This window comes from Panthera pardus, unplaced genomic scaffold (assembly GCF_024362965.1).
Source record: "Panthera pardus isolate Hobbes unplaced genomic scaffold, ASM2436296v1 HiC_scaffold_10, whole genome shotgun sequence".
Taxonomy (NCBI): Eukaryota; Metazoa; Chordata; class Mammalia; order Carnivora; family Felidae; genus Panthera; species Panthera pardus.
The window spans coordinates 360,881-383,767 of NW_026526655.1; the positions used below are offsets into that span (position 1 = coordinate 360,881).

General features: G+C 53.8%; 1 protein-coding gene across 2 annotated transcripts in view; it reads left to right on the forward strand.

Annotated features, from left to right (window-relative positions):
- The first annotated feature begins 1 nt into the window (after position 1).
- THAP4 (THAP domain containing 4) overlaps positions 2 to 22,887 on the forward strand; it is a 41,750-nt gene continuing 18,864 nt past the window's right edge. The window contains exons 1-2 of one of the 2 annotated variants that reach the window (XM_019445274.2): positions 2 to 446; positions 2,507 to 3,675. In XM_019445274.2, coding sequence (XP_019300819.2) covers positions 370 to 446; positions 2,507 to 3,675 — 1,246 coding nt within the window. In that variant the 5' untranslated portion in view covers positions 2 to 369. Of the gene's footprint in view, positions 447 to 2,506; positions 3,676 to 16,971; positions 17,206 to 22,887 lie in introns of those variants that run through there. The other variant, XM_019445276.2, reaches the window with a different exon arrangement.

The window sequence follows — 22,887 nt, forward strand, 5'->3', positions numbered from 1 at the left end:
GGGGGGCGCGTCAGCCCGCCGTGCGCCCGGGCCGCCGGCGCGGCCATCTTGCCGTACGGACCGGCCGGCGCGCCATGCCGCCGTACGGGGCCACCGGCCCGGGGCGCCCCCGCCCACCCTCGACGCCTGGAGCCTCGGGCTGCGCCCCGCCTGGTGCTGGGGAACCCTGGCACGCCGAGGCCCGGCCTGGGGGCCGGGCGGCCGGGCGGCCGGGCGCGCGCCGCCATCTTGCCGTACGGGAGCCGCGGGGGCCGGCTCCCACGTCCCGCAGCCGTGTCGCCGCGCGCCCTCCCCTCGGGGCGGTCCCGCTCGCGGCGCGGCGAGGCGAGGGCCGGAGCCTGGCGGCGGCGCGGCGGCCTGAGGCCCGAGATGGTGATCTGCTGCGCGGCCGCGAACTGCTCCAACCGGCAGGGCAAGGGGGAGAAGCGCGCCGTCTCCTTCCACAGGTAACGGGGCCCCGCCCGCCACCGCCCGGCCGGCCGCCCGCGCGGCCCGGCCGGCCACGCCCCCCGCCCGGCCCGGCCCGGCCCGGCCCGGCACCGCGGGGAAACTGAGGCCGCGCGTGCCGGCCCGAGGCGGGCGGCCCTCGGTGCGCCGGGCCTCGGGGCCGGTCCCGCGAGTGAGTCAGCGCGGGGCGCTGTGTGACCTTGGCCCGGGCCGCCGTCTCTGGGCCGGGCGTCTCGGGCCACCGCGGCCACCCCGGCGCCCACCGGCGGCCGCTCTGCGGCCACCGGCCTTCCGCCCTTCCGCCACCGGGCACCTACCCCACGCCGACATGGAGGCCACCCGGCGCCCACCTTACGGCCGCCACCACCCTCTCTCACCTCCGCCCCGCGGCCACCCTGCGCTCCATTGATTCGGGCTGGCCCCGCCGGTTTCCAGACAGTGTGTGCTGGAGACGCTCTTAGCTTAGTTGTCCTCTTGCGTTTGCTGTGACTTTTGTGCTCTTTCGATCGCGAGGGAGCCTGCCTTGAGTCGAGTGATCAGGACTGGGGCCGAGCAGATGCAAGTTGTGCCTCGAGGACTGACACGCGCTGCCACACGCTCTGCCAGCAGCAGGGGTCCCGGTGGTGGCGCCGAGAGGTGGCCCTGCTGCTCTCAGGTGCGTCCCTGGACAGTCGTGCTGGCTGCATCCTGCGCACCAGCAGGGCGAGGCCCGCTGTTCACGGGGGGGGGGGGGGGGGGGGGGGGGGGGGGGGGGGGGGGGCTTCCCCGGCCCACTCTTGGAGCCGGCGCTCCTGGCCGCTTCTTCCTGGCCGGGCCTGGCCCCCCTCTCTGAGGGATTCTGGAAATGGGCCGCTCAGCCCGTCCTCTTCCCTCCGACTCGCTCCCTGGAAAGCCTCCGTGCAGACACTTGTGTTTCTGTTTTAAAAACTTGAATCCTGTTGGTTGCCGGTAGTTTGGTTGAGAGTTCTCAGGGGGTTGTTTTCTTCAGTTGTTACAATCTATCAAAAGAGCTGATAGCAGATTGTTTTAGAGGTCAGCCACCGTGCTTTCTGGAGTTTTGTTCAGACCCTGTGTCCGGAAACTTTTGATACTGCTTTCACAGATGAGGCAAATCAGTGCAGAGTCGCTTCTCTTGGCCGGCATCCATAGTGGTCTTCGCTGGTAAGGGCAAAGGGTATGGGGATCAGGGTCTTGGGGAAATGGGCTCACAAAACATTGAGGAAGTGTGGAAGGTCGCGTTGCATCGGACTTCCTGGGGTGTTAGTATCTGCCTGGCCCTGGTCCTGGTCCAGGGTGGCCTCAGGTGGGGCAGAGACGGCCCTTGGGAGGAACCACCCACCCCACCCCCAGGGCAGAGTTTGGTCCGACTTTTGTAAATAGGGATCTTGTCTAACAATGAGAAGACACGACTGCTAAGTGTTGTCGTGTTTTCTAGGAGCTAGTTGCTTTTTAAAAGACACTTTCGCTCCCGGCCGTGGAAATGTAGTAGAAACCCGGGACTGCAGCTTTGAATTATCCTCAGTTGCTGGAGTCACAGCTCTAGCTGTGAGGGTCGGGCTTCAGGCAGGCCGTCTGGGATGCTCTCCTGACCCCTTGCTGGCCAGCGCCTGACCTGGCCCCTAACTAGGAGACCAGCCGTCCCTGTTTTCGCACCTGGCATCATGCCTCCGAGGCACACCAGGAGGGCAGTTGTGCTGTGCGTTTCTAGGAACTATTCCCAGGGCTTCCCCAAGCCTTTCCTGTAGTCGGACGCCCTCCTGTGCGATCTCTCCGAGCATTCTGTGTCCCTACGGGACATTCACCACAGCCTGGGAGGAGTTACCTTCGTTCTCTGCCCTACAAACCGTGAGCTCCTTGCGGGCAGGTGGTGAGGCTGGCTGGCTTCTATCTCACAATCACTTACAAGCAGAAGGTGTTCCTTACGTTTTAAGTTTTAAATGAGTAAAGTCAACGCGGCGTTGGGTATTTGCAAAACCACTTGTTCGCTTTCGTGATTGATATGAATTTAGGAGGAGACATTTAGCTCTTTTTTTCTAATTCTCTGTCATTCTTCCTGCAGGTTCCCCTTGAAGGACTCAAAGCGTCTGATCCAGTGGTTAAAAGCTGTTCAGAGGGACAACTGGACCCCCACCAAGTACTCTTTTCTCTGCAGTGAACATTTCACCAAAGACAGCTTCTCCAAGAGGCTGGAGGACCAGCATCGCCTGCTCAAGCCCACGGCCGTCCCCTCCATCTTCCACCTGCCTGAGAAGAAGAGGAGCACCGGAGGCCATGGCCGCACGAGGAGGAAGGACACCAGAAAGGCCTCGGCGGGCCTGAGGGGACACGCGAGCGGGGCGGACGGAAAAGGAGCTGCAGGTGCGTCGTCGTCCTCAGGTGCAAACCCAATGGCCAAGCCCGGGGCCCGGAAGGTGAAGCAGGCCGCGCCGCAGGGCGAGACCGCCCCCGGGGCCGCCCAGGAAGCCGCAGGTCGGGAGCGGGCGCCGCAGGCCCCAGCAGGAACTCCGGCCGATGGCTCGGCCGCCGCCGCCGCCGCCGCCAGCAGTCAGGGCGAAGCAGAGGCGTCTGCAGTAGACGCCGCCGGCGGTGAGAGCGCCGCCGCGCCCGACGGAGGCCTGGTGGACAAGAGTGGCATTTCCGTGGATGACTTTACCCCGCCAGGGTCTGGGGCCTGCAAGTTCATTGGCTCACTTCATTCTTACAGTTTCTCCTCCAAGCACGCGCGAGAGAGGGCGTCTGTGCCCCGAGAGCCCGTTGACCGAAAGAGGCCGAAGAGAGACGTGGAGCCCGGCTGCAGCGGGACCAGCCTGGGGCCCGACAAGGGCTTGGCCCAGAGCCCCCCGAGTTCATCGCTCACGGCGACGCCTCAGAAGCCCTCCCAGAGCCCCTCCGCCCCTCCGACGGACGTCACCCCGAAGCCGGCGGCGGAAGCCGTGCAGAGCGAGCACAGTGACGCCAGCCCCATGTCCATCAACGAGGTCATCCTGTCGGCGTCGGGGGCCTGCAGGCTCATCGACTCGCTGCACTCCTACTGTTTCTCGTCCCGCCAGAACAAGAGCCAGGTGTGCTGCCTGCGGGAGCAGGTGGAGAAGAAGAACGGCGAGCTGAAGACCCTGCGGCAGCGCGTCAGCCGCTCCGACAGCCAGGTGCGCAAGCTGCAGGAGAAGCTGGACGAGCTGCGGAGAGCGAGCTTCCCCTACCTGAGCAGCCTGCTGCCCCTGAGCCGCGGTCAGTACCGGCCTCGCGGCCCCCGCGCCGCCCGGCCGTGGGAGGGGGTTCTCGCCGCGTGGCCGCCGGACCCCGGGCACCCGCGCGTCTCGGGAGGAGGCCTCTATCGGAGCTGCCCTGGGAGACGGAGAGCCGGGTTGGGGCCCTGCCTCGCGCCAGGGCACCCGAAGGGCGTCTGTGGCTCTGAGGGTTGGGCCAATGGGAGGGGAGGCCTGTGCCGTCTGCCGGGGGAGCCAGAACCCCCAGTGCGTGGCTTCCCACCGGCCGGGGGTGGGGGTGGGGCATCCGCTCCCGCACCCCTCACACGAAGCACGGTTCCAGACGAGTTGACCTCTTGACGTGAGTGCAGTAGGCTCAGCAAGCTATTGGAAGAGCGGTAGGAGACTCTTAAAATCGTGGGGAGTTTCTTTCCGTTAGTGTTTTGAGGAATATCCTTGAAGTTAAATCGTTTTGAACGTCAATAGTTACTTTAGTGCGCCTGCTCGTGCTTTCTTTCAAAATAAAAAACCTTAGGGGCGCCTGGGTGGCTCAGTCGGTTAAGCAGCCGACTTTGGCTCAGGTCATGATCTCACGGTCCATGAGTTCGAGCCCGGCGTCGGGCTCTGTGCTGACCGCTCGGGGCCTGGGGCTGCTTCGGATTCTGTGTCTCCCTCTCTCTCTGCCCCTCCCCTGCTCGCTCTCTCTCTCTCTCAAAAGTAAATAAACATTAAAAAAAAAAATTTTAATTTAAACATCTATTCAAGTAGAATGTATTCTGTTTTATAAAAATTAAGATGCTACGGAAATAAGGGGGCTTCAGAAGTGGTGAAAATTCCTATTTCTCACTTATCTCTGACCTTCTAGTGCTTTTTAAAATTTCCTGTATGATATTTTAGATTATTGTCTATGTTGTCACATACGTGTCTTTCAACCTATAGGTACAGGCAGGTTGGATAGAGATTTTGTGAGTTTCTCAGCTACGTTTCTACTTTTCACCCTGCCTTTCTACTTAGTACTTGTAAAAAACTGCTTTCTAGATATTCTCTACGTTTTGAGTGTTACGTGTTTTACCTGTTAAGTATACATGGAAAACATTTTCCTACTTGTTGTTCATGTGATCTGAATCAATATTTGTCTTCCTGGGCGTGACGAACACTTCTTTGGGAAGAGGCTCCCAACGTGACGGGCTGGGACGTCCTGGATCCCAGGGCAGCAGCCGCGCTCAATATGAAACCAAAGCAAGAAAACAGCCCCATCCTGTGCAAAGTGCACGCTGGGGGAGGGACAGCCCCAGCTGAGGGTCACCGACGTGCTTACTGGTGGAGGTAGACCCGCTCACTACTTTACGGTACCTTCTCCTCCTGGCCAGACTCCCAGGGGCCGTCACTGTTTCGGGTCTCTCCTTTGCTCCATTGAGCGAGGCCGCCTTGTTTCCGCTTCATTAATCCTCACTTCTTTCTGCTTTCTCCACTGGTACTTGGTTTTCTTGGTTGTTCTGGCTCCTGGGGGGAAGAGGGTGTTTCCGGATGCCTGCAGGTGGAGGTGTGTCCGTCCCATTGGCCCGAGAGGATTTGTCTCTTGCAGCTCTCATCGCTGGTCGAGAGGATTTGTCTCTTGCAGCTCTCATCGCTCGTCGTTTCTAAATAGTTTCTAATTTCAGTCTGTGTTCCCTCTTTGAGTTATTTAGAAGGGCGTTGACATTTTTCAAGTTGGGGGAGGGGAGCTAATTTTGTTGTAGGTTTTTTTTTTTTTTTGGCGGTTTTAAATATTCCATTAATTTCTTTCTTTCAAAATGTGTGTTTTTAATTCCAGCGTAGCTGACATACAGGGTTGCACGAGTTTCAGATGCACGGGGCAGTGGTTCCCTAGTCGTGTACTTTCTCCGCACATCAGGACGAGTGTCCTGTCGATCCCCTCCCCGTTTCTCCCAGCCCTCAACCTCCTCCCCTTTTTTGTGATTATTTTTAAACTTTATTGCTTTAAGGTCGTATTTGGTTTTTGGCCCCTTTCAGGATTTCGTTGTGGCTTAATATGCAGCTTGTTGTCGTGACTGTTTCGCTGTGGTTTGAGAAGAATGTATCCTCCCCGCTTGTTGGTTCCATGGCTCTCTGTCTCACTGAGCCTCCGTCTGGCTTGTTAACAGGTCTGTGTCCTGACTCACCGAATCCCTTATCTCGGGGACAGAAGGGTGACGTGCCCATCCTTCCTGGGCGTCTCCTTGGTGCTGCCATGCGTCCCGTGGCCCTGTGTGAGACGTCCAAGTGGTCCTGACTGTTACCACCACGGAATGCCCCTTTCTGTCCCAATTTGAGTATTCTTTACCTGCTTACTTTTGAAAGCTTTTTATATTCCTCTATCTTTTAGCTATATTTTAACCCAATCTGAGAGTGTTTGCGTTTTTTTAATAAATTTTTTTAAACGTTTATTTATTTTTGAGAGAGAGGGAGAAAGAGTGCAAGTTGGGGAGGGGCAGAGAGCCACAGAATCTGGAGCTGTCAGCACAGAGCCTGACATGGGGCTCGAACCCACGAACCATGAGATCATGCCCTGAGCTGACTGAGCCACCCAGGCACCCTGTCTTTCCTGCCTTTAGAGTAATCCATTTATAATTGTGATTATCGATAAGTTGGAATCTGTGCCTGTTGTTTTGTGTTTTAATTTGTTAGGCTTTTTCGTTTCTTTTTCTGTGCTTCTGGTGGATGTCTCTCAGCTTTCGAAGCTAACTGTTGAAGCCCATCTTTCTGTGGTGCTTCGAGCTTGGGCCGCTGGGTTCCACAGCCCAGCGCCTCCATGCTTCTGTCCCGCCCCCCTCCCCCACCCGCCTGGACCGTGCGTGTCCTCTACTCCCGTACTCAGGTCTCCTCTGTCTAGGGGCCGTAATGAGGTGCAAGCACACGGTTGGTGGGTCACTTCACTCGCCACCATTTGTTGTTTGCTGCCTCTCCAGAAAGAGTTAATGGCATTTTTGTAAGTCCTACCCTCGTAAGGTTTTGAGAGGGGTTGAGTTTGAAATGCTGATGCCAGGAAACCATCCATTCTCTCAGAGTTGCCCGTGTGTGCGTGTGTGTGCGTGTGCGCGTGTGGTGTCAGGATGAGGTCAGGGGTATTTAAAGCCACGACTGAATGGGGTTTCCTGGAGAAGCTGTAGCTGGGGAAGGGGAAGGAGCCAGGCCCGGCCCGGGAGCCGGCTGTTTGCGGAGATGCGGCTGAAGAGGGCCCCGGAAAGGGAGAGTGAAAGAGGGAGCGTGGGGTCACGACAGCCCAGAGGGGAGATGAGGGTAAGCAGCTGGGCTGGGCCCAGCTCTGATCAGAGTGGGGAAAAGATGGCTGGGCTCAGCCACACGGGGTCACTGGTGACCGCGGTGTCCTTGGAGCGGTGGGAACGCTGCTGGGTCGGTCTAGGGCGGGTGAAAGGCAGCACTGGGGCACTTTAAGAGGGTTGGCCGTGAAGAAGTGGACTGTGGGCAGAAACCCCGGGGAACGTGGCTCTCGGGGAGACTTGTGTTTGTGACGTGGGGATCAGCAAGCAGGTGTCCGTGCTGCCTGTGGGTGGGATGGAGAGCAGGAGTCATGGGGGCCAGGAAGGAGAGTGCTGGGCCCTGGGGAGGTGCCCGCAGAGGGGGCTGATGGACAGGGTGTCCCAGCGCCTCTGCCCGGTGCGCCCTGGGGGGTGGGGCCGGTCGCTGGTTGGCAGGGGAGGGGAGGGTGCGAGAGGTGTTGGGGGGCGGCAGTGGGAGGGACAGCGGGCACCCTGGCTTCGTCTCCAAGGAGACGTGCCTGGAGCCCCCCGCTCAAAATGTCTTCTCTCTAAATGGTTTCCCTCCCAGGCTGTCACGAGTTTGTTGGTCAACGAAGGAAACTTCTTAGGGATTTTATGTCGAAGAGGCATACGCGTGTTTATTCCGCCCAATGTCTTTAGCCAGGCAAGCCCTTTATTTTTGGACAGATTACCTCCAGCGGGGCAGCTGGGCCAGGGGTCTGCAGGTTCTGGGTTCAGAGCCCTCCAGGAGGCGGGTGCTGATTGGCCTTCTCACAGGGTGTCCACAGGGAGGACTTTCTCCCTCCTCCGCCTGCCTCCCGCTGCTGTTTCTAGCCTCCAAGAGGACTTCTGTGAGCCCAGCTGTTCGTCCTTACCAGTTGGGAACTGACATCGATACATCGTTACCAGTCATCTTCCCCTGGAGGTTTACTGTCTTGTACTTGGATTTTTTTTTTTTTTCTAATTTTGAGAGAGAAAGCAGGAGTCAGGGAGGGGCAGAGAGACAGGAAGAGAGAGAGGATCCCAAACAGGCTCTGTACTGTCAGCACAGAGCCCGACACGGGGCCCGAACTCACAGACCATCAGATCGTGGCCTGAGTGGGCCCTGAGCCACCAAGACACCCCTTGGATTTTGACAAGTGGGCGCCCGCGGTGATCCCGTGTGGTGCCGCGCAGAAGAGTCGCGTCCCTCAGCATCCCTGCTCTTCTCGTGGTCACCCCTTCCCTTCCCAGCCCTGGCACCACCGGCCTTCCTGGTGTTTCTGTAGTGTGGGTTTTTCCAGAGTGTTCCGTGGTTGGAGTACACGGATGCCGTGGAATCGCAGGCACAGCTTTTTCAGGGTGGCCTCCCTCCCTCGGTACGTGTGCTTCAGGCTCCTCTCTGTGGCTCGGTAGCGCATCGTCTCACCTTTTTTTTGCACTGACTTAGAATGTACACAACAAGGGCCGCCTGGTGGCTCAGTGGCTCGAGCGTTGGACCCCTGACTTAGGCTCAGGTCACGATGTCACAGCTGGGCTCCGCGCAGACCGCACAGAACCTGTTTGGGACTCTCTCTCTCCCTCTCTCTGCCCCTCACCTGCTTGTGCGCTCTCTCTCTCTCTCTCTCTCTCTCTCAAAGCAAATAAATCAACTTAAAAATGCATGCATACATAGCAGCGATTTACCGCTTTTAGGTGTGGAGTTCAGGGGCGTTAAACGCGTTCTCCTGGTCGTGCAGCCACCACCATCCATCCCCCAGAACTCACGTTAATCTGAAGCTTGACACGTGTGAAAGCGTAACGGCCCCGTCTCCCCTCCCCGCCGTTCCGATGTCTGCTGTGTGATGTTGTCGGCTCCCAGCGCCTCCTGGAAGAGGAATCTGGCGTGTTGCACCGAACGTGACGCGGATACGTTGTGGCGTGTGGCAGAATTTGATGCCAGCGGAACCATCCCGTTGCCCTGCGCGGACGCACCGTATTTTGCTCATCCGTTCATCTGTCAGTAGACGTGGGTTGCTTCCACGTTTTCACTGTCGAGAGTGATGCTGCTGTGAGCGAATCTCTCTTCGAGACCCTACTTCCAATTCTTTTCGGCATACTCCCAGAAGTGGAATCGCCGGATCACGGGGTATCTTGTGTTTAATTTTTTTGAGGCGCTCCAGTACTGTTTTCGGCACGGACTGTACCAGTGTGCATTCCCACCCACGGAGCAGGGGCTCCAGACTCTGCATTCTCGCCATCACTTGCTGTCTTCTGTTTTCTTGATTCCCGCCGTCCTAGGGCATGTGAGGTGGGCCCTCGTCGTGGCTCTCATCGGCATTTCCCTGGTGATCAGTGGTGATCAGTGATGAGCATCTTGTCATGTGCTCAGTGGCCACTTGTGTGTATCTTGGGAGAAGAGCCTCGTTTGCCCATTTTTGAGTCTGGTTGGTTGTCTTCCCACTGCTGAGTTTGAAGACTTCTCTGTACATTGGGGACCTCAATCTCTGATCAGAAGTATGATTTGCAAATATTTTCTCCTATTCTTTGGGGCACCGTTTTATTCTATGCGTAGTGCCCTTTGATGTACAATTTTATTTTCACGAAGTCATATTTGTCTGTCTCTTTCTTTTATCACATGTGCCTTTAGTGTCATATCCAGGAAATCATTGCCAAGTCCACGGTCGTGAAGCTTTTGTGCTGTTTTCTTCTAAGAGTTTTACTGTTTTAAGTCTCACAGTTAGATCCTTGATCTACGTTGAGTGAGTTTTTTTTATGGTATAAGGATCCAACTTCATTCTTTTGCATGAGGACGTCCAGTTTTCCCAGCACCGTTTGTTGATAATGTTCTTTCTCCATTGAATGGTCGTGGCACCTTGTCAAAATCAGTTGACCATATACAAACAAGGGTTTGTTTCTGGATGCTCTACGTTGCATTGGTTTCTATGTCTGTTTTTATGCTAATACCACACTGTTTTTATTACTGTGGCTTCATAGTGAGTGCGGAAATCAGGAACTGATTCCTCCAGTTTTGTTCTTCTCCAGGATTGTTTTCCTCGCTGTTCTGGGTCCCTGAGATTCCGCGTCAATTCTGTCTACAGTGTCCTTGGGATGTCCATAGGGATTGCATTGAATCTGCAACTTTGTTTGAGTAATATCAACACTGTGACAGCATTAAGCCTCACATGAACAGAGGATGTGTGTCCATTTATCTCTGATTACATGGATGTCCAGTCCCAGCACTGTTTGTCAAGAAGACTCTTCTCCATACAGTTGTCTTCGCTCTTTTGTCGAAAATCAGATTCATGAATTTGTGTGAATCTTATTTTTTTGTAACGTTTATTTTTGAGAGAGTGACAGAGTGCAAGTGGGGGAGGGGCAGAGAGAGAGAGGGAGACGCAGAATCCGAAGCAGGCTCCGGGCTCCGAGCTGTCGGCACAGAGTCTGACGCGGGGCTCAAACCCACGAACCGTGAGATCATGACCCGGGCCGAAGTCGGACGCTTAACCAACTGAACCACCCAGGCGCCCCTAATGTTTATTTATTTAATTTCTACACCCAACATGGGACTTGAACTCACTACCCTGAGATCAAGAGTCACGTGCTCTTCTGACTGAGCCAGCCAGGCACCCCTGTGTGTGAATCTGTCTCTGGACCCTGTTGTGTCACTTGATCTGTGTATCTGTTGTTCTGTCAGTCCCATGCTGTAGTGGTTACTGTAGCTTTTAGTGAGTCTTGAAACAGGACTGCGAGTTCTCCAGCTTTATTCTTTTCCATGAGTATTGTGTTGGCTGTTCTGGGTCTTTTGGCTTGAGAATCAGCTGGTCGATTTCCACAAAATAGCTTGCCGGGATTTTGATATTGGGATTGTGTTGAATCTATAGATCAATTTGGGAAGAGTTGACATCTTAACAATACGAGTCTTCCTGTGTATCAACGTGGAAAATCCACCTGTTTATTTAGATCTTTTATTTCTTTCATCAAAGTTTCATATTCCGGGTTTTTTGTGGGTTTTTGTTTTGTTTCTGCTGGTGTGTAGGAAAACAATTGACTTTTGCATGTTAACCTTGTATCCTGCAACCTTGCTGCTTACTAGTTCCTGGAGTTTTTTGTGAGTTCTCTGGGATCTTCTACATGGACAGTCATGTCATCTGCAAACACAGATGGTTGTTTTGTTTTTGTTTTGTTTTTTTTCTGTCCCAAACTGTATACCTTTTATTTCCTTTTTTTTATTACATCAAGTAGAACTTCCAGTGCAATGCTGACTGTGAGTGGTGCTGAGCTTAGTAGGAAAGCTTTTGCTTTCCCACCATTAAGTACGATGTTAGCTGTAGGGTCTTGTTAACGATGTTATTTATTATTCCTAATAATAATATTTGTTCCTAGATTATTGAGTAGAACTTTTATCAGGAATGGGTGTTGGGTGTTATCATGGTGAATAACTCATTTATTTATATTTTTGGATTCAGTTTACTAAATGCTTGTTAAAAATTTTTGTGTCTGTGTTCATGAGAGGTACCCATGTGTAGTTTCCTTTCTTGTATGTCTTTGTCTGGTGTTGGTGTCAGGGTAGGGCTCACCTCACAGAATGAGTTAACACTCTGCTTCTACCTTCTGTAAGAGATTGTAGACAACTGGTATTAACTGTTTCCTGAATTCTGTGGTGGAATTCACTGATAAGCCCGTCTAGGCCTGGGGCTTTGTTTCAGAAGGTTATTAATTATTGATTCAGTTTCTTTGATGGATGTAGGCCTATTCAGATTATTAGTTCCCTTGGTGAATTTTGGCAGTATGTGTCTTTCCAGAAATGCATCCATTTCACCTGAGTTACCAAATCTGTGGGCATAGAGTTTTTCATAGTAACCCTGATTGACCTTTTCATGTTCAGAGGATTGGTAGTGATGGCCCCCTTTTATTTATAATATTGACATTTTATGTTTTCTCTTTCTATCTCTCTGTTCTTAGTTAACTGGGCTAGATGTTTATCCGTGTTATGGATCCTCTAAAAAACCTTCGATGTTGTTGATTTTATTGTTTGTTGTCTTTATTTTCCTGTTTTCAATTTCATCGGTGTCTCTTTTTTTTTCTGCTTGCTTTCAACTTAATTGTTCTTCTCTTCCTACTTTCCTAAGGTGAACACTTAGATTATCAATTTTAGATCTTTCTTCTTGCCTAATGTACTCAGTGCTATAAATTTCCCTCTAAAGATTGCTTTTACTGCACTGCACAAAATTTGATAAGGTATATTTTTCATTCTATTTACTTCGAATATTTTTTTCTTTCTCTTGAGGCCTCCTTCTTGACTCACCTGTTACTTAGAAGTGTCTTGTTTAATCTACAAATATTTGGGGATTTTTCAACTACACTGCTGTTACTGATTTCCAGTTTAATTCCATTGTGGTCTCAGAGCATACTTTGTATGATTTCTACTCTGTTAAATTTGTTAAGATATGTTTTATGGTCAAGGATGTGGTCTGTCTTGATGAATGTTCCATGTGAGCTGGATAAGATTAAGTGTTCTGCTGTTGTTGGATGAAGCAGCATCCTAACCTAACCTAACGCTAACCTGTTAGGGTTCTCCAGAGAAACAGAACCAGCAGGGTGTGTACATACGCGTACATGACAGGAAATTTATCACAGGAATTGGCTCCCGTGGTTAAGAATGACAAAATTGGAGAACCAGGAAGGCTGAAAGCATAGTCTAGTCCCTGTCCAAAAGCCTGAGAATTGTTGGGGGATGGAGGGGTGGCGGGAGGGCGTGAGTCCTGGACCAGCACTGATGTCCCAGGACCACAGACCTCCCAGCTCTAACTGCAAAGTCACCTTTCCTCTGCCTTTTGCTCTATTCAAGCCTTCAGTGCCCACCCACCTAGGGGAGGGCCCTCCACTTTACTCAGTTCACAGGCTCCTATCTTCCCTAAACACCCTCGGAGGCACACACACGAGTAATGTCTTACCAGCTTTCTGGGCATCTCTTAGCTGCATCAGACCGACATGTGACATTACCTATCTCGGTAGCGTACGGACGTCACTTACATCCAGCTGATTGATGCCGCCCTTGAGTTTGGCCAAGTCCTTCCTGATTTTCTGCTGCTGGATGTGTGCATTTCTGACAGAGGAGTGTCAAAGCCTCCAACTGTAACAGTGGATTTGTGTGTTTCCTGTTACAGATCTGTCCGTTTGTCTCGTGTGTTTGAATGCTCCCTTGTTAGGAACGTAGACATTAGGGATTATTATGTCGTCTTAGAGGATTGACTCCTTTGTTATTATGTAACGTTCGTCTTTGTGGCTGATAATTTTTCTGATCCTAACGTCTGTTTTGTTCTGAAGTTAGCATTGCTCCTCCAGCTTCCTGTTGATTTGTGTCAGCGGGATAGATGTTTCTCTGTCCCTTTCCTTCGGTCTATGTCTTTATGCTTAAAGTGGGTTTCTTATGGACAACATATAGTTGGGTGTTTTCTAGTCTCCTGACTGTCTTCTCCCTCCCGTTCACATTTGAAGTGATAATTGCTGCAGTGAGGCTAAGCGCTCAAATTTGTGACTGCTTCCCGTTTCTGTTCTCCCCTTTTCCACCTTCTCTGGCCTTGATTGAGCATTTTGTGTGATTTCATTGTGTCCCTTTCTCAGCACACTGACTTGACTTCTCGCCGCACCTCTGTTCGTGGGGGCGCTGGGGTTTTCGCCCCACGTTTACAACTCAAGTACATCCACTTTCACACATTGCTGCGTCCCCGGTAGCGCAGGCGCCTGAGACCTGGGCGTCCCCGTCACCCCCATGTCGTCCCTTATAAAACCGGTACTCCGTTTCACTTGTGCATGTGCTGGGCTCACTACCATTAATCTGAACACATTCATCTGTTGGGTGAATTAAGAAAAAGGAAAGATTTTATCTTTCACATATTCCTTCCCCAGTGCTCTTGTCTGTACAGACTCAGGTTTCCAACCTGTTTCATCGTTCTCCCTGAAGAACTACTATTTCTTATAGGGCATATCTACCAAGTTTTGTCCTCCGGTTTTGTTTGAAAAAGTTTTCGTCTTTAGTTCTTCTTTACTTTTTTTTAGTTTTCGTTTGTTTGTTTGTTTGTTTGTTTGTTGAGAGAGAGGGAGAGGGAGACAGAGTGCGAGCCGGGGAGGGGCAGAGAGAGAGGGAGACACAGAATCCCAAGCAGGCTCCAGGCTCTGAGCTATTGGCACAGAGCCCGACGTGGGGCTCAAACTCACGAACCTTGAGATCATGACCTGAGCCGAAGTCGGACGCTTAACCAACTGAGCCATCCATGCACCCAGAAATCAGTGTTTTGTTTTTTTTATTTTTTAATGTTTATTTATTTTTTAGAGAGAAAAACAGAAAAGTCAGGGGAGGGGCAGAGAGAGAGGGAGACACAGAATCCAAAGCAGACTCCGGGCTCCGGGTTGTCAGCACAGAGGCTGATGGGGGGCTCAAACCCATAGACTGTGAGATCGTGACCCGAGCTAAAGTCGGACGCTTAACCTACTGAGCCACCCAGGCACCCCAGTTCTTGTTTACTTTTTTGAAGGACAGTTTCTTTTTCTTTTCTTTTTTTTTCTTCTTATGTTTTCATTTTATTCATTTCCAGAGAGAGTGCACGCACACACAAGTGGGGGAGGGGCAGTGAGAAGGACAGACAGAATCCCAAGCAGGCTCTGCGCCAGCAGCACAGAGCCCGATGTGGGGCTTGAACCCACGAACTGTGAGATCACGATCTGAGCCAAGATCAAGAGTCAGAGGCTCAACTGACTGAGCCCTCCAGGGGCCTTTTAAGTTTTCATTTTAATCCCAACTAACGTAGAGTGTTGTGTTTGAAGGACAGTGTCTCTGGGCATGGAATTCTACTCTTGTTGCCTGCACAAGATGCCCTCTGTGATTCTTCCCCATTTTGTTCTATAGGTAAGAGTCCTTTCCTCTGGCTTCTTTCAAGACTCTCCATCTTTGGTTTTCTGCAGTTTGAATATGAAACGCGCAGGTGTCGGTTTTTTGGTATTTGTCATGATTGGTGTCCTCTGAGCTTCCTGGGTCTGTGGTTTGGTGTCTGTCATTAATTTTGAAAACTTCTCAGCTACTACTTCATGTATTTCTTCTCCTTTCTCCCTCTGTCCTCTGGCTGTCATTGCCATGATGCATACACATATCTTTTGTAATTGTCCCCAACCCCCCAGTATTGTGTGCGTTCTGCTCTCTGCATCTCACTGTGGAACGTCTCTGCTGCCTGCCTTCGAGCTCACTGGCTCTCTCCTGGACCCCAGGCACCCCAGGTTTCACCTGTCTCGCGCTGGTTTGGATGTGCAGCCTTTCCTTTGGACCCTTGTCAGCTTCCTCTCCATTTACAGAGCTCAGTTCATGCACGCCGTCTGCTCTTTCTGCTAGAACCTGAGCGGATGGATCATAGTTATTTTAAATTCCGAGTCTGAGGATTCCAGAACCTCTGCCTTATCGGAGTCAGGTTCCGATGTTGTCTCTTCAGACTGAATTTTTTCTTGCCTTTAGCATGGCTTATAATCGTTCTGAAAGGTGGACATGGTAATGGAACCTGAGCCGCCAAGCTGGCCTGCCTGGCAGGTGGGTTGTGTCTGATCTCTCCTGCATCAGGCTCAGATTCCTCTGCTGTCTTTACGCTTCGTCTCCACTGTTGTCCTGGGGCTTGTCTGCCGGACTCCCTCCCAGCCCCTGCACCTGCGGCTTTTTCTGCTCTGATCCCCTCACCTGCCGGAGCCCTGAGGAGGGCGTGGGGGAGGGGGACACTCTGCAGTCAGCTTTCTGTGGCCTGTGTTTCTGGGCTGTGACCTTCCCGTTCTTGTCCTCTTGGAGTGGGGGGCGGCGGGGGGGGAGGCCGTAGGAGCTCGTGGGGGAAGCCGTCCCCAGCAGAGTAAAGCTCAGGTGACATCTGCACTGCACAACAGCCCTTTCCTTTGGAGCATGCTCTGAGCTCCGGTCAGAACTTTCTCTCCCCTTCCAGTGCCGGAGAGAGACCAGGGGATTTTTTTTCCTTGGCTTCTCACAGTGAGAACTTGGTGGGTTCCTGGAAATGAGACCCGAGGGAGCGTGGGGCCCCCAGGAAACTGTCTCCTGCTCGTCTGCGTTCAGCTCCAGCCTCTTGCCCAGTTGTCATCCAGCGTCCCTGTCAGCTCACATCTGCCCCGGGTGAGCATGTCCCTTCAAGTTCTGGGAGACTGGGACCTCACTTCTGATGGGTCCAGGCAGCCACTGATTTTCAGTTCATTCCATGTTTTTCTTGTTGTAAAGACAGGAATTAGGGCTTCTAAGCTCTTTATGGGTCAGAGTTGAACCGTGAATCTCCCTCCTCTGTTATTTGGTTATTGTTAATATGTAGGAAAGCTACTAACTTTAAAAACAAACCATCTTATCAAAGTCACTTATTCTAATAGTTTTTCAGTTGAGGCTTTGGAGTTAACTAGGTAATCAACCATGATACTCGCAAATAATAACTACTTGGTCTCCTTTTGTGTCTTTCTGTATTTTACAGGAACATTTGCCCTATTTCCTGTCCTTTCTTTTTTCCCTGTGCGCGAACACCTTTTCATCTGACGAGTAATAAAGTGAGGGCCTTGCCACCATCTCAAAAGAACAGCTTCCCCTGAGGCGCCGGGCAGGTGCGGTACGAGCGGTCACGGGGCCAGGACAGTGTCTGCTCCGCCGGGACGGCCAGCGCCAGCCAGGCGACGGCGGCCTGGGCCCTCTGTCTCTCGTGTTTGCAGCCGGTGTCGGAAACACTGCCGTCTGCTAACACAAAGCAGGGGGAGGGTGGGAGGCGCCAGGAAGGCGTCCGTCCCCAGCGAGCGTGTCTGCTTGTTTCCTGTCGCTGGGGTCCTGGGCCTGTCTGCTGACACCTTTGCCAGGAGAGACAGCAGTCTTGAGCACCCGTGTCAGAGCCAAGATGAGTGTCCACCGGCCCTCTAGGAGATAGATGCAAAGGGACGCATCAGGAGTTTCCAGGGTGACTTACAGAAACAGCTTTTGCCATGTGCCTGGCTCCGCCTGCTTCCCCGTTAAAGGGATGGGTTCCCTCCGTGGCCCCCGGGGGAGGCAGTGCAGGGCCGAGGCCCCACTCCTCACTCCCTGGCAGGTCCCACCTTCCTAAGCCCCGAAATGATCTCCTCCCAGATCCCAGTTCGGTCACCTCCGGGTGTCCTTGTCCTCTCCCGGCTGGAACTACACTTCCCAGAATGCACTCTTCGGCTTGGCACTCCCTTCCTGCCAAGCTGTTAGTAACCAGGTGCAAACGTTTCCGTCAGTTGGCAGAGAACAACCTTGAAGAACCTTGACGGTGTCTGGAGTTCAGAAAACTTAGTGATGGGTAAGCCTGCTTTTGCTGTCTTGGGCCAACAAACGAAAATTTAAATTTCTTGGAGAAGATTTAAATTTTTGTTTTTGCGTTTCGGTTGAGGTTTTAATAAAAGAAGGAAAAAATGAAACTAAAAGCCTGTCTGATTTACTTGAAGAGGTAGAAAGTGGCAAATAGGCTGAAATCCCTTACTTCTTATGCACGTTTGTTTGACTTTCAAGTTTATCTTACTTTCATTTTTCTAATGAAGTATGATTTACATGGAGTGAAAGACACCAGTCTTAGGGATGTGATTGGATGGATTTTGACATATTTCACGTAACTTGACATTTGGATCTTAGAATTTCCCTGTTGGTCGTCCCCTGCACCGCTTCATTGAAAACAGGAGGAGACACGGTGGCGGCAGGGCCGTGGGCAGGGGTGCAGGTGCCGAGGACCTGGCTCACCCCGTGCCAGGGGGCGGCGTCCGGGGGCACCAGACCTGGCAGGAGGCGTGGAATCCCCCTGCCCACCACCGGCGGGTTAGTGCCTGCCCCGTCATCCTTATTCAATTAAAATTCGTCACAGCCGAGAGCAAGTTGCCAGGAAGCCGGGAGAACTACGTTTGAAGAACCTAATTCAGAGCAGTTAGGTTCTCCGTGGCAGAATCCCACGCCTCCTGGGGCTGGAGGTTTGGTGGACGTGCGTGCTGGTCGTGGACCCTGGGCGAGGCGACCCAGAGTCTCCTGACATTGGCTTAATGGCACGCACCTTCCACGCAGGTTCTGACTTTTGCTGCTCAAAATGGTGTTTCTTTGAAGAGTCATTCCAGAAACTTCGCGTTGCCAAAGAAACACTGCTTCCTTCCGCTTGAATGTGGCGCGTCAGAGGGGCTTCTGCAGGTCCATCAGGCGAGTTCTGTGGGCCTCAGAAACCACTGGTGTCTGAGTGCGTCGTGTCTCCCCAAGGGCTTGCTGAGCCTCCTGTACGGAGGCTCTGCGTGACCTACTGTGCACCCTCCCGCCGCTGCAAAGCCCACCGAACGGGTTTACACAGACTGGTTAGAGGCAGAAGTTAGACCCTCAGCTGTCTCTCCCACTTGCTCTCCTGAAGACACCCTCTCACCCCGGGTCCCGGTGCTGTGACCCTGCTGAGCCCACCCCTCTGGGGGTTTTGACCTGTCCTGGGGTGATGTCCACCCTTGGCCCCGATCCCCCTCCGGGCTGCCAGCCTGGGACACCGGCCCCTGCTGGGCTTTCCCCCTGACCCGCACCCGCCCACCCATCCCTGTTCTCCTCCACTCTTCCTGGCCCGCATCACCTCTGAAGCCCCCTTCCCATTTTGTGGTTCCGGCGATTCTGTCCTCCGGGCTTCCGGTATGAGTCCCCGCAGCCCACCTCCCTGGTCCCCACCCTGGGCAGGCTGTCCCTCTGTGTCACCTCACCCAGCCGTAGTCACCCACTCCAGCCCCTCCCCCCGGTCCCCTGTCCCCTGCCCGAGCCCCCACAGCACAGCACCTGCACTCTGGCCCGCAGTCGTCGTCACCAAGGAAAGAGGGAACGGGCCAGACCCGTGCTAGCAGACCACCTGGGGTGCTGCTGTCTTGTCCCAAGGCCCTGCGTCAGCACCCCAGAGGTAGAGAGGGTGCAGTCCAGGGCTGCTGGGATGGGCCAGGCTCCGCCTGCATCTGCCTGCGTTAGCTGGGTGGGCGGTCGCAGTCCCCCGTCCCCCACCCTTCACAAGATCTCGGAGCACCTTTTCCACCTGTGTGCTGTTCCTGTCTTCTCTCCCCCCCTCCCGCTCCCTCCCCCCTCCCTCCCCCCCCTCACTCCCTCTCCCCCTCCCCCCCCCTTCTGGTGTCACTTTGTCAGAATTGCTTGTGCAGACACCTGTCTTGCCTACTGGCAAGTGAGGGCTGACGCAGAAAGCCCCCAGATCCTCTGAGGATCACCTTCAGTGGTTCCAGGGCCAGCACCTGCGGGGGGAGGAGGCCCAGCAGACCCCCGGGCCCCTGCAGGGGTGTTGGGAGGACGTCCATATGCCCGGGCCCTGACCACTGACTCACCGAACCACACCTCACGCTGTAAGCTGCAGTTGTCATTCAAATGCATCTTCAGAAATAGGGGTATTTTACCCCCAGGTCAGTAGTTCTAGATTTTCTTAAAATACCAAAACAATCTGCAAGAGAAGGCTGTCTCCCTGTGGGCAGCAGTCGGCCAGCACAGACCAGGGGCCCTGGGAGGCTAGGCTGCCCCCTGAAGTGCCAGCTGAGGTTGGAGTCACCTGGCCACTCATGAACCTGTGCTGTGGTGACAGTAAACAGGTCCTGGGAAGGCGTTCCCAGGCTCAGATTGTTTTTTTCTTTTCATGTTTGTTTGCTTTGTGGAAGATTCACATCTGAATGTTTTCACTGAGGTACAGTTAATATAAGTAAAACAGCCCTGGGTGTCCCTCCGTGACTCCTATGTGATGCCATCACCCAGAGTCCCCGGATCTCCGTGCCCTCCTGCCCCAGTCCCCACCCCACACCCGTTTACCTATTCTAGAATTTCATGCAGATAGAAACGCAGATTACGTACATGGTCTCTTTTGTGGCATGACATTTTTGAGGGAAATCTGATCATGTTTTCATAGCCTTGCTGTGCTGTGGTCGGACGACATGGTGGGGACTCTCTTTACTTTCTGACCATTTACAAGGTCAGTTTTCGTGAGGCTTGGAGAGGAGATTCTGCAGTCCCGGGCGCGGAGCACAGCGTCGCTCGCTCAGAACTAGCTCTCTAGTCGTATGGAGTGAGCCCTCCGTGCCGTGCTGTTCTCTCGGACCCACACGAACCACGGTTCCTGCTGGTTTCTTCCTGTGAGCATCTGTGTGTCGTCAGTAGTTTCTGCTTTGTCACGGCTGCTGCTGGTCGCCTGCGTCTTCCTGACCGCGGGGTCTTCGCCGGGACCGGGACCCTGAGCGCTCTGGAGAGCCGTGCTCTGTCTGTTCTAACGCATCTTGGGTGGAAGTTCATGTTCCCTCACCACGGGAGCACGATGCTAGCTTTCCCTTGGGCCCACCTTTGCCTGGCTCTGAAATGCCTTTCTGAGTGATTCTGTCTGGTGAATCTCTCCTTTGCAGCAAGAGTTGAAGGTCTTGCTCTGTGATCCAGTGTGAACAGCTTTTCCTTTTCATAGGTGAGTTCCGGTACGTGTGGCTTTAGCTCTGCCTTATTTTTTATATTGTACCATGGCGTATGTTTTTAGAGTAAAACCTTCCCCACTTGGTCTGTGCTTGGCTTGCCCGCCTCCGTGACGTCGCCACTCGGGGGTAGACCTCGGGCATGGTCAGGGCGGCCACCACCTGGGACCAGTTCTCCTGGGGAACGCTTCCATGACTTTCCGGGAATCCCTTTGCTGTCACTTCCCTGTGGCTGCCTGGCGAAGGCTGTCCTTTGGTGGTGTCCTCAGAATTCGCTGTAGCGGAGATCCCTGAGTGTTAGTGTAGAGACCGTCCATCACGGCGCCGTCCAACAGGAGCACAGCGTGAGCTCGGACGTGGTTTGAAATTGTCCTGTAGCAACACTAAGAAGGTAAAGAGAGGGCCGCCTGGCTGGCTCAGTCAGTGAGCGTACGACTCTTGATCTCAGGGTTGGGAGTTCAAGCCCCACGTTTGGCCTGGAACCTGCTTAAAAATAAAAAGGTAAAGAGAAACAGGTGAAGTGAACTTTAATGCTGTATTTTATTTAACCCAATATTACCTGAAACGTTACTTCGATACATAACCATCGGAACCTAAAAGTTACTGAGATGTCTGAAGTCCTTTTTGTGCTGAGTTTTTGAAATCCGTGTGTGTCTTAGCCTTAAAGCACATCTCAGTGGACCAGCGCCTCCAGATGTCCACGTGGGGCCGTGAGCGGCTGTGTCAGACACACCTGTGGCAGCTACCAAATCCGTGACGCTCACTCTCCCCGTGCATCTTGTAAGTGTGGCACTAGCATCTGCCGGACGCTGCCGCGGAGGAACCGTGGGTCCGCTCTGGGCCTCTGCGGGCTCGCCTGTTGTCACGTTTCATATGAGTGGAATCAGGGTGCGTGGTCTTTTTCTTGGTTCATCCACGTGGTAGCATTAGTCAGTGCTTCAGTCCTTTTAAGTTTATTTACGAGAGAGAGAGCACGCACGCGCAGGAGGGGGCAAAGGGAGGGATGGAGGGAGGGAGAGAGAGAGAGAGAGTGTGATTGATTGATTGATTCCCAAGCAGACCCTGTGCTGTCACTGCAGAGCCCGACGTGGGGCTCTGTCCCACGAATCATGAGATCATGACCTGAGCTGAAATCAAGAGTCAGACGCTTAACGGACTGAGCCCCCAGGTGCCCTCTTCGTTCCTTTTTATGACGGATACTGTTCCTCCGTCTGGCTGTGCCACGTCGTGCTCACCCACTCGTCGGCCGGAAGCCGCGGGGAGGTTTCCGCATCCAGCAGCTGTGAACAGCAGCCACGTGGACGCGTGTCGTCCTCTCACAGGAGGACACCCAGCCGTGGGACTCGCGCGCGGCCCAGGTCCCCCCCTCCCCTCTCCCCCTCCCCCCCCCCCCCCCGCCATAGCCTCTCCCCCCTCCCCCACCCTCTCCCCGCACCTGTCTTTGCACAGGCTGCATGTTGCACACGCCCCCAGCCCAAGTCTCCAAACCTCTTGACTTTGTTTTCGTTTTACTCTTCTCATTGTCCTCTGTAGCGCGTGTCTGCCGTGAGTGCCATGCTGTCCTCGTCCACCTCCACTCCCAGCTTCTTGATGCGTCTCTCCCGATTTCTTTCTGCTGGAGTTTCACCTCTCCTGCTCTCCTGCCGCTTCTCTCCCATGTTCTTGCATTTCTTCCTGGAGGTGGTTGCTTCACCGTGCACAGAGCCGTGTGCACAGAGTGGGCACGCAGAGCCGTGTGTACAGACCCATGTGCGCAGACCCATGGGGGCAGAGCCGTGTGCACAGAGCAGGCACAGAGCCATATGCACAGACCCGTGGGCCAGAGCCGTGTGCACAGACTGGGTACAGACCCGTGCGTGCAGACTTGTGTGCAGAGCCTACACTCGGCCTCCTCTGGGCCCTGGTGGGGGTCAGTGCTACTTCAGTCTTCAGGCTCCAGGCCCCATGTCCACTCTCAGGCTCCCGCGGTTGGCACAGTCTGACGGGAATGCAGGGTGCTCATGAAGCAGGGGGGCGGGGGGTCCTGTGTCCCTGAAGGTCAGTGGCACCCGCCAGGGGCCCGGCTCCTTTCCTGCTGTTTGTGAACACGGGCAGGGTCCCAGGGCCACCCCAGCCCCCACACAGCCCTCCTGCGCATTTTGGTGGCCGTGGGTTGTGTCTGTGACCTGACTTCCCTGAGAGCCAAGGCCAGGGAAAGCGTTTTTCAATTATCTCTGTTGTCGTTTTTTATTCCTTTCTGAAAGAGGTGATAATGCTCACCTACCAACCCTGTTCCCTCAGAGAGATCCCCAGAGAGATTTTGAGGCAAGAAAGAGCATAACCCGGCTCTCTCTGTCTGTCCATCTGTCTCCCTCCATCTCTGGGTCCTTCCCTGTCTGTCTCTATGTCTGTGTCTGTCTGTCTCTGTCTCCCCCACGTCTCTGGGTCCTTCCCGATCTGTCTCTGTGTCTGTCCTTCTGTCTTCCCCCGTCTCTGGGTCCTTCCCTGTCTGTCTCTATGTCTGTGTCTGTCCGTCTGTCTCCCTCCGTCTCTGG